The following is a 10283-nucleotide window of genomic DNA, read 5'->3' on the forward strand; positions in this document are numbered from 1 at the left end:
AATAACGACACTTTACGGACGTTCGTGATGTACGGTAGTATATACAAATATTCTTTACGCGCACCGTAATCGATACCCTTTGTACAACAGTCGATACGCAAACGCGTATAGACTCTCTTTACCATTACAGACTTCATCGATAAAAGCCAATAATCTCCCCTAACTCGACGATAAGGTCCACGCGAGCGGTACCTCGATTTTCTTTTTCTCTTGCTTCCGTCGTTGACCGCGGTATCTAGATTTATTCGGGCTCCAGTCAACGTTATCTCGTACTCTCCAAGAAACCGATGGTAACGTATAGTTTGTCGAGTGTGTGTTTCTCATTCTCGCGGTCTCCGTCTCGCAGATGTTATTCGCGAACTTGTAATCGGTATGATAATAGTCTCTCAAAGTTGGCTCGTGGCGAAAAGCTTGCATCGCGCTCCAAACGTGTGATAACAAACAGGGAAATCTCGAGAGCCAGTAGTCCGTAAACTTGTCGGGAATACCTCCAAGGTTTTCTTGAGCCTCTGGGCTCAACTCCCTGTAGTGATGTTTCTAAAGGAACAAACCAATAAAATCGTTAACGAATACTCGACGCGACTATTATTGTTACTTAGATGTCCGGTACCTTATTTCGTAACGCTCTTAGGAGATCTCTGACACTTTCTCCGCGGTAACTTCTATATTTTCGAAGATCCGTTGCGACTTCTACGTCGATGAGTAATCTCCAGTCTCCTCGTACAACCCGGTCGTTGTCGGTTTCCAATGCAATCAGCGCCGGGCTATCGTTCTGATCTTTCTCCACTCGATCACTCACGTCCTAAAACGAGCATAGTTTTCGCGTAGAAGAGCGTGAAAAAAAAGAACCAACGAAGTGTAATGGGATTACCTGAAAAAATCCAAGTATTCGGGAAGATTCCCAGAATATGGGATGATCGTGAACAGCCATTACAGGTGGCCTTTCGGACGGGTCGCTGGCGATCATCGCCTTTATGAGTATTAGCGCGAGCTCCCTGTTACTTTGGGACATTCCTTCGTGAAGGGCTGTTAAATCGGCCTCACCGCCTGCAATACAACGAAATACATCCGCTATCGAGTGTTGCAGGATCAAGTGAAATCGAAGAGAGAGAGAAAGAGAGAGAGAGAGAGAGAGAGAGAGAGAGAGAGAGAGAGAGAGAAATTATACTCGCATTGACGTCTTTAACGCTGTCGATAAGGAAAATATAAGTGAAAGTATAAGTACGGTGTCTTAACATCGAATCTCTTACACAGAATATTAGCCTGTCGCCGTAACGGATCTCCGAATGGGTGTTTTCCATCGGAAAGGACGTAGTAGAAAACGCAACCGAGAGAAAAAATATCCACGGCGCAAGTTGTCCTGTTCCCATTTAGCATCTCTGGCGCTATCCAACCATCGGTTCCCGTTATCCCGGATCTACGCGAGAAGGATACACGGCCTAATTGAAGCTTCTTACACAGCCCAAAATCAGATATCATGGCTCTAACTTCTCCGCGTGGTCCCGGAGCCGATAACAATACGTTATGTGGTTTAATGTCTCTGTGAACTGTGTATCGAAACATCAGATGATAATCGGAACCCGATAACTGCAAACTGTCGTCAGAGTTTGCGATAAAGCCACGAAACAAAGATCTTACCGATATCAAGGAAATGTAGATGAGCTAGTCCCGACGTGGCTTGTCGTAGAATGCTCTTCACGGATATTTTTTCTCTATCGTATCGTCCCACAACGTAATCCTGCAAGGTCGCTTCGGCTAGCTCCAACGCGATGTACCTAAACATTCTATCTTGCTCTGTGCAGAAGTATCGCACTACATTTGCATGCGCATCCGATTCTCTGAGTAACGCTACCTCTCGATCGGCAAATGTAAAACAATCGGGCAGCAAACGTTTCACCGCTACAGAGCGTCCGTCGAATTCACCTCTGGAAACACGCGTATCAAGTTTCGTAAACAGACTGTGAACTCCACGCGCGAACCACATCGGTAAACAATCATCCCCTTACCTGTATACAAAGGTTCCCTCGCATCCCTTGCCTAAGACTTGTCCTGTATCGAAACTTATCTTTCCAACTTTCACGACCCCTTCGCCCATGTCTTCCGGTAACGCGAGCACGTTCGATCGCATTCCATAGTAATCATCAGTACGGCTACTTTCGCGGGATCCCTGCAAATAATAGATCCATCATGGAATCTGACGACGATAACGTAACAACAACTATACCTGCGAAAGCTGTTGGAACTCCTTGAACTGCGCGTTCAAATACCAAAACATCGTTGCGATGCACCCCATCAATGCGATCAGTGCTAACTTCAGCCCTTTGTTTTCTTGCTGATTAAGCCAGCTCTTGCTCGCGGTGTAAGTGTTCCGTATGAGCTCGCGTAAAGACACGCTACTGTTTCCACCGTCGCTAGATTCGCTGTCGGTTTGCGTCAAGTCGAGTGACAGTGGTTCTTTCGTCGAATTCAGGTATCGTAAGGGTGATAACGTTTCGGTTACAGGATCAGACCGACCAGTAATCTGAAGGGGTTGTTGGTCTTGAAGTTTGTACTCGCCTGGTACTTCGTAATGGCCTAACCCGTTAATAAGATTGGCAAGGATCGATTAATAAGCGATATTTCTATATAATCGTTGTTCTAGTTGACTGGCCGGTATAGTTACCTAATGTGATAACTGTTTGGTATTCCGTCTGAGCAACGGTGTTACCGTCGACGTATGCGCGTTCATTGAAGGGAAGGGGAACGCTGTTGTCATTTTTGTTTAACTGTGGAATTGCTAATGGACCTTCCAGCAACAGTTGTCCAATGTTATTACTCGATATCGTAGCCGTCGTCGAATCAACGAGAGACGGCAGAGCGTAAAGTCCGTGTCTATGTTGACCAATATATAACGTTGGACTGCGAAATAACAACGAAAATAGAAAAATTTCTTTGTTATACAGCTCGATGTATAAATGGAACAGATCGAATTGAAAAATAGTCTCACAATAATTGAATGTCGCTTGGTTTGTTCGCGAAACGTTTCAATAGAAGATCCAACGTTTCATCCGCAACGCTTGTAAAGGGAACGGTGAGCAAACCTTCGTCCCTTACGATATACACCGCGATTACCGGACTTTTTACATCGAGCTCCCATAGAACGATTCCCAATCTCCTGTCTATGGTAACAATGCGTCCAGTCGAACTCGTTGTAAAATGAACTAAATCTGCAAAGAAACAACGAAACAGTCGAGATTCTTAATTCACGTAGCGGCAACTAGTAACGGTAAATCAGGTAACAGACCGTAATTTTCTATTCCTTCTGGTTCCATTTTAGCAGCGGAGTAATCATAAAACGTAACGTTCCATTTTCTGTTCTTTTGTTTGCTATCTACCATAATGATATTGTATTCGGTACGACCAACAAAAACAGCGTTCTGCATCTCCACGGGACATGTATTTTTAACTTTGTCGAAACCTAAAAGTTGCTCCCTTTGCCCTGTGTTAGGATCAACGCTAAACCAAGTGTCGATCTTTCTTCCAGTGTACAGTATACCGTCGCTGCTGCGACAAGGGCTATTCGCCACGAGCTCGGGAATAGTAAACGGTAGTTTCTTCAGAGCTTCGGTTTCCGTTCCGAATACGTACAAAGAACCATCTTTTGGATCTGGCAAAAACACTGGCCTGAAAAAGGTCACGAATATTACAGAAACCGCAAAAATATTTCTCGACGAAAGAAATCTGGGCGGACGTACATGGAAGCTCGCGAGAGATCAACCGGTACTTTGACAATTGGCTCTGGAACATGATGATTAAAAGTTACATACTAATCTATAATATTTTTTTTACTTTTAGGATCGTATTTATGGACAGTACCATTGCTTTGCCGCCAAAGCACGTTTCCAGAGCGTTGTTCGATACCAACGAGAAAACCATCGAGCGTGGAAAACATCAAGAGCGGATTATCTTCTTCAGGCATCAATTCCGTACTTCGTCTCTGCTTGTACAATGTTTGTCATTTAACAGAGGAAGTTTCTGATAATGTAAACTAGATAAAGAGAGTTACGTACCTCTCGTTCAAAGGGATTTGGATGCTTTGATCGCTCTGATTGTTCTGTTGGATCAAAGACACCAAAGAGTGTCCCTATAACCAACAGAACTGGCGTGCATAGTTTAAGTTGCATGGCGTTACAAGCTGTCTCGTCATTAACAAACGAAGAATTCTACTTCTTCCAAAGGAAGAATTATGTCTATACAACAGAAAAATTTTCTAATCCCGTTTTCTTTTTTCCACCAAGCTCGATTCTTCATCTTGTATCCGAGCACTTTTGCAATCCTTATCAGTCTTCGATACTTCTCATCGTACCGAAAGTGTTACATGTAGGAAGCATATTTCTCAAATCTCTTCCTTATTTCTTTATTTCCATGCAATTGACTGACATGGTGAATAACAGTATACGACTCTTAAGCGATACTTATCTCAAAAGACAACACAAACCTGTCCTGTAATTGTTGTTTCAACAAACAATCGTCGTGAAAGAAAACGTCACATGGTACACATTAACGATGAGAGTAAAGTTCGATTATTTTCTGTACGGTTTGCTCTCGAAACTTTTAGAAGTAAACCGTATCATTCATCTTGGCTGATGAAAAATTTGAAAAAAATGTTTAATGTTTTGTTCGCACAGTAGGTGTCTGAACGATGTCGCGCATGCATCCAAAGGACAACGATAGCAACGATACGTCACAGACACGTGGCTCACGTGTGTTCGCGCGCGATAAACATCGCATGCTGCCCATCTATAAAAAATGAAAATCAATTTTGTAGAAAATTTCTCTCGTCATTCCAATCGGTAAACGCCATATTACATGTAACGATATTACACTGGTGTCTTTGCCACGTTCTACCTTTCTTTCACGATTTCCTTTCAAATTTCTTGTTTACTTATATTCGTGCGAAAACATTAATTTAAAAAATACATTTTACAATACGTTTACAATCGTTCACTTCTTTTTCCGCGCAAAATACATGTCAATGTCAAAAACAGTGAAAACATCGATAACAATGGAGTAACGTTTGTCCATACAGAAGTTTGAATGTTAAGGCAGTGCACACATATATAACCTAACAAACTTCATATCAGTTTGCTTACGAACAACGAGTCAGTCAAAGTGTTTCTGTTTCATTTTGTGACTCTTTAAAATATTCGAAGAACATGTATATTCATCGAATATGTACATATATTACGTCGTTAAGCATCCAGTGAACCAATAGACACTAGAATTTCGATCACGTGACTTATTGTTTACGTCGTTTCCATCTTCCTAATGAATGAGTAATAGAATACATCGATATTACGAATTTGACGTAAATACGAGTACCTAACGTCGATAACTACGAACTTAAACATCGATGTTGTGCATAAACGAGACCGTGTGCGTGTCCTCGGTTAAGTCGAAGTTCGAATTCGTGTAAACGTAGTCATAGTCATGCGAACGCGCATGAAAAGATACGCAGATTAGACGTTGCGATTAAAGTCGAAAATGTTTACGCGATCGTTGTTGATTGGAACGATTTGAGGCAACTTCGACACGAAACTATGCGTTTCCATCCGTTGGTTACAACAGCAAACCACAGGGTCGAGGTTCGTCCATATGTGCATCGCGAGAATATTTGCACACTAATGGATTATTGAAACAAACATTTCGCAATCATGAACAGCAAGCATAGTCCGAAGAAAGTGACATTGGCCATGATAAAAGGTGAGAGAACTTAGAGACACAAAGGAAATTCGATAATCGCGCGTACTTTTTCCATAATTCGATAATTAGTTATAGCTGTCGGTGACAAAGGATCCTCGATTTATTTTGTTTTCTTCTGTAAGGTAAACCAATTACGACCTCCGTTCCTGCAATTCATTACCATGCTAGCGACGACGAACTGGAAGAAATATATCCCAGCACGGACGAAGAGCAAAGACTAACTCCTGAATTCGAAAGGGTTTCGTTGAATGTATCTTCTTCCCCATCAAAGTCTGTTAAAACAAAGTCCACGAATGACTTTAACACTTCTGAAAGCAACTCGGACAGTCAATATGTTGTCGCAGAGAATGCTATACCCGAAGGTACCCCGCCATCTCTGGATCCATGGAAGGTATTTTCAGAAATTAAAGGAAAAATAACTAGAACGTTCGAAGAGAAGCTGTCTGAGATAAAGAACGACAAGAAGAAACCCTGTCGTTCTCGAGCCGAAAGTTCGAGTATTAGCGAATCGGAAGATCAAGGAAACAATACTCCGTGCGAAGAAAAAGTCGGAGATAAACAGATAAGCGAATCGGCTGCGGCTATCGCCTTAGGTAAAGCCACTCCAGGTAGATACGTAGGTTTTTCTGGAGTAAAAACAGGTTTGAAGGACAAAATTTTGCAAGACGAGTCCATAGAGAGCGGCATAGAAGCCTCTGAATTTTCTCAAGATATCGGCGATGATATCGTTTCTTGTTCTAAAAGCGATTCGCCGATAACAAAGTCTCCTGAAAGCAACGATTACGCTAACGTCCAAAAACAGTCCCATATACATCAGTCTGTACTTCCAAAGCGAATCAATGTTAAAACAATTTTTTCGCATTTGATAAAACAATTAATCTATCAAGTAACGTATAGATCGGTTGCTGTTCTCGTCGCTGTTTTTTGCATTTCTTATGTTACTCCGTTGCCAGACTATTTGCTAGGACTCGTAGTAGGTATTTTTACAACGATTACATTTTACGACACTGTAACTAAGCTTAAACAAATTTTGACGACTTTACCCGACGAAAAATTAGTCTATAGACCAACGATAATACCCGTGCTAGAGATTCCGGCAGTAGAGGAACATGCCGTCGTTGAGAGGTTTCAAGGTTGGGTGAACGAACTTCCCTACAGTTACGAACCCAATAATTATCACGTGGCACGCACAAAGTCCGTTTTTTTCAGATTACAAGGAAACATTTTGCGGATAATGGAGACTAGAATGAAAGTACCAAAGAAGGCCGTCTGGGACGAATCGAAACACAAATTGAAATTCGTTAAAAGGAGAGTGTACAATTTGAATGGAGCAAAGATAGATCTTCTTCCGTCTGGACTCACTAGAAAAAGACGATGGAGTAAAAAGTATCCAATTTGCATAACTCTTAGGAAAGGAGCTTTAGTTTGTAGTGTAAATTTGAAAGGTTCGGTTAACGACGAAAATTCGAAGAAGGAGAACGAACCAACGAAGACTGGATCTAATAAGAAATGTACAGCTAACGAGACTCGGCTCTCCACCGTAGAGGATGAGGAGTCGGTAGTAGGACGAGATGGAGAGCAAGAAGAGGAAGAGGCGGACACTGCTGAAGACGACGACAACGGTGAAAATTACAATAACGATTTCAACAATGATGACATCGATAACAACGAATATGCGGAGTTGTTTGAAAACTGGGAGGCCGAGGGATGGTGTGCAGAGGAAGAGAAGGGTGACGAGAAAGAAAGGGATGCCAAGGTAAGAAGGAACGGAAAGAAAGGTCGTAGTAACCATCGTTACGTTGACAAAAAAGGGAAGAAACGACGAACGGAACCAATCGAGATGAAAGTCGGAATCAGATCGAACGTAGGAAAGGAGAATGAAATAAAAGGAGAGAGGAAAGAGGACTGCAAGAAACACGATCACGAGGAGGAAGGGGAAGAGGAAGAGGAGGAGGAGGAAGAGGACGAGGACGAGGACGACGAGTTTGACAACGACGACTATGACTACTATTATATATACAATGACGAGGAGGAAGAGGAAGAGGTGGACGTTGACTACAACGACGGAAAGGGTAACGAAGACGATAACAGCGGTGCTGCGGACGAAAAGGCGGAGATGCGGCAACGAGAAGCGAAGGAGGAAAAGTGGGAGACGCTGGACGAAGTAACACAGTTTAAAAGACGAAGAAAAAGTACCTTAAAAAAGCGTTTGAACAACGAAGAGCAGAGGGACGAGTTAAAAATCTTCATTTTCGCCAGAGCTGATCGTGAAAAAGAAGACTGGTACAGGCGTTTGGTTTCGGCCGCGTCTCGATGCGTTAAAAAGCAAGATACGTTACTGTTTGCAACCGATCCATCGTCCACGTGTAGTACAACTTCAACGTCACAGCGAACCGTTGTCGCGGAATCGAAAACTTTTGTTTCAGTTAACAACTCGTTCGAAAGCTTAACCGAGCTTACCTATAATGCTTACATGGCGAAATACCTGGACGCTGGCCCATCGACGACGGAAGACACGTTTTCTCTGTATACCGACAATACGCTTTGGATCAATTGTTTAATAGCTCGTGTACTATTCGACGTGCACAGATGTCCAGAAACTATAAATCTTATACAGGACAAAATACAACGGAAATTATCTAGTATAAAACTACCATATTTCATGGAGTGCCTTTTAGTTTCGGAGGTAGCGATAGGTCAAGGAGCGCCTATAATTCGTAACGTAACGAAACCGGTAACCAACGAAAGAGGTCTCTGGTTTGACTTGGATGTAATGTACAAAGGATCGTTAACTATGACCGTTGAGACAAAGCTGAATCTGATGAAATTGAAGAGATCGGGATCGGTTCCTGCTACTACCACTGGCGGCGACGTTATCATTCCTACGGAGAAACACGACTCTGTGACCAGATCACCGATTTTTGACAGTGATATCGAAGATACTCCAGAAACATCTACGGAGGACGATGATAGTAATGCTATTCAACTGGACAACACCGCTAAAGAAACAACGTAAGCTGTGGCAATGATTTGTTACATAATCATTTGGCATCGTTAACGTTTAATTAATTTATTGATATTTCTTTGAAGGCCGGCGCAATCGTCTGGAAAAAAGTTTCTCAGTATGGTTGACAGGATAGCTGCGAATAAATTTTTCCAACACGTAAGTATACTTTGTTTTGTATTTGTTGTTTCGGTAGTACGATAAAGTAACAGATTTATGTTTCCTTTTTCATATTTCTCTAACGAAACTAGGCAACCGAGCTCTCCTATGTTCGAAAAGCCATGGAAGGTGTCTCGAATATGGAGATACGATTAATGGTTACCATCTCCAGCATAGAAGGTTGTCTTTCCTTAAACATTCCACCGGCACCGTCCGATCGTTTATGGTACGGTTTCAAACCCGTGCCGAAAGTAACTCTCACCGTGAAACCCGCGGTTGGCGAAAGAAAGGTTAACTTTGTTTCCGTAACCAAATGGATAGAGACTAAGTTGCTAAGAGAATTCGAGAAGCTGGTCGTTTTGCCGAATATGGACGATTTTGTGTTACCGTTGTGTCCTAATTATCCTTACACGACGATACGATAGTCGTGGAACAGTAGGTATATTATAATTAGTAACGTTGTCGTTACGTCATTGACTTGAATGTACTCGCATTACATTTATAAATTGCAACGAACGAGGTAAGATCGGTAAAAAAAGAAAGAAAAGCTTCTACGCGTCTCTTCGTCTCGAACGCAGCGAGTTCTTGCCAAATTTTCTGTTTACAGCGAAACAGTTTTATAATCACAAAATAAAAGAGCAAGTACAGTCAAACAGACATCAGTCATTAAGTATAAACTTGGGGACCATGCGTCGCGTTATCGCATTCCTTAGGAGATAACGTACATTCAACGGTTTATATTACACCGAAGAGCTCGATGCGCGGAAGAGATCCACGAGGGTATGCGTTTCGAAGAGATTAAACACGCGACGTTGTCTGTTCGTCGATGGCATCGGTGATTATACGGCCAGTATGTTTATCGGAACAGCGGTACCGGTTCTTATCAAAGTAGGCTCGCCAAAACATTGCGAAACATCGCCTTATAAAACAATTCGAGTGTATTTGTTCGTTTCAAACGTATACAAAATTCTAAATTATGTTTACTCAGCGATTGTATTGTGTCTTAAACGTTCGCGCGTGCATCGTTTATGACCGTCAAATTAATATGTTTAGAATGTGTAATGCGAACAAAGCAGCAAAAACTTATCCGAATGTAATTCCTATCTTGTATGTGATTATGATATACGTGAATGAATCAGTGTAAGTTATGAAGATGCGTTCGAAATTATTACGATACGAAAAGTTACAATTCGGTTTCTTTTTTACATGATAACGTTTAATTTTTAGTGAAATTTTTCGCAAAATATCGCGAAGCGTATATGGTACGTTTAGCATGAGATACGAAAGATTACGAGGACAACGACAAAGGGAAGTAACAGCGAAGGATGTCCGGACAACGATACGATCGGGTAAGTCGTGTAACATTGAGATTTACGAT

At 42.0% G+C, this 10283-nt stretch overlaps 2 protein-coding genes across 4 annotated transcripts; one reads left to right on the forward strand and one right to left on the reverse strand.

Annotated features, from left to right (window-relative positions):
• Positions 1-47: 47 nt before the first annotated feature.
• On the reverse strand, positions 48-5036 carry LOC128881177 (serine/threonine-protein kinase/endoribonuclease IRE1). Of its 3 annotated transcripts, none has more exons than XM_054131960.1 (14): positions 4888-5036; positions 4050-4779; positions 3856-3976; positions 3735-3777; positions 3284-3663; positions 2987-3206; positions 2663-2898; positions 2225-2574; positions 2007-2167; positions 1639-1925; positions 1251-1547; positions 872-1047; positions 611-802; positions 48-537 (listed from the first exon to the last, which is right to left on the reverse strand). In XM_054131960.1, exons 2-14 carry the CDS (start codon positions 4161-4163, stop codon positions 160-162), a joined length of 2955 nt encoding a protein of 984 aa, XP_053987935.1. In that variant the 5' UTR covers positions 4164-4779; positions 4888-5036; the 3' UTR covers positions 48-159. The 3 variants fall into 3 exon arrangements, with proteins under 3 accessions (XP_053987935.1, XP_053987934.1, XP_053987936.1); XM_054131959.1 differs by having other exon boundaries at positions 4866-5021; XM_054131961.1 differs by having other exon boundaries at positions 4849-4982.
• A 378-nt stretch (positions 5037-5414) lies between these two features.
• On the forward strand, positions 5415-9987 carry LOC128881176 (testis-expressed protein 2). The gene is made up of 4 exons (XM_054131958.1): positions 5415-5742; positions 5865-8754; positions 8833-8905; positions 8998-9987. The coding sequence occupies exons 1-4, from the start codon at positions 5694-5696 to the stop codon at positions 9328-9330; spliced, it is 3345 nt and encodes a 1114-aa protein (XP_053987933.1). The 5' UTR covers positions 5415-5693; the 3' UTR covers positions 9331-9987.
• Positions 9988-10283: the final 296 nt, after the last annotated feature.

This window comes from Hylaeus volcanicus, chromosome 8 (genome assembly GCF_026283585.1).
Source record: "Hylaeus volcanicus isolate JK05 chromosome 8, UHH_iyHylVolc1.0_haploid, whole genome shotgun sequence".
Classification (NCBI taxonomy): Eukaryota; Metazoa; Arthropoda; class Insecta; order Hymenoptera; family Colletidae; genus Hylaeus; species Hylaeus volcanicus.

What these genes read in the sequence shown, in the direction of transcription:
- LOC128881176 (XM_054131958.1), top strand. Translation starts at nt 5,694, where the DNA reads ATGAACAGCAAGCATAGTCCGAAGAAAGTGACATTGGCCATGATAAAA. An exon ending in GACATTGGCCATGATAAAAG is followed by an intron (nt 5,743 to 5,864) that starts GTGAGAGAACTT and finishes TTCTTCTGTAAG; the next exon opens with GTAAACCAATTACGACCTCC. An exon ending in AACACCGCTAAAGAAACAAC is followed by an intron (nt 8,755 to 8,832) that starts GTAAGCTGTGGC and finishes ATTTCTTTGAAG; the next exon opens with GCCGGCGCAATCGTCTGGAA.
- LOC128881177 (XM_054131960.1), bottom strand. Translation starts at nt 4,163, where the DNA reads ATGCAACTTAAACTATGCACGCCAGTTCTGTTGGTTATAGGGACACTC. An exon ending in CAAATCCCTTTGAACGAGAG is followed by an intron (nt 3,977 to 4,049) that starts GTACGTAACTCT and finishes TTGTACAAGCAG; the next exon opens with AGACGAAGTACGGAATTGAT. An exon ending in AGAAGGAATAGAAAATTACG is followed by an intron (nt 3,207 to 3,283) that starts GTCTGTTACCTG and finishes GTTTCTTTGCAG; the next exon opens with ATTTAGTTCATTTTACAACG.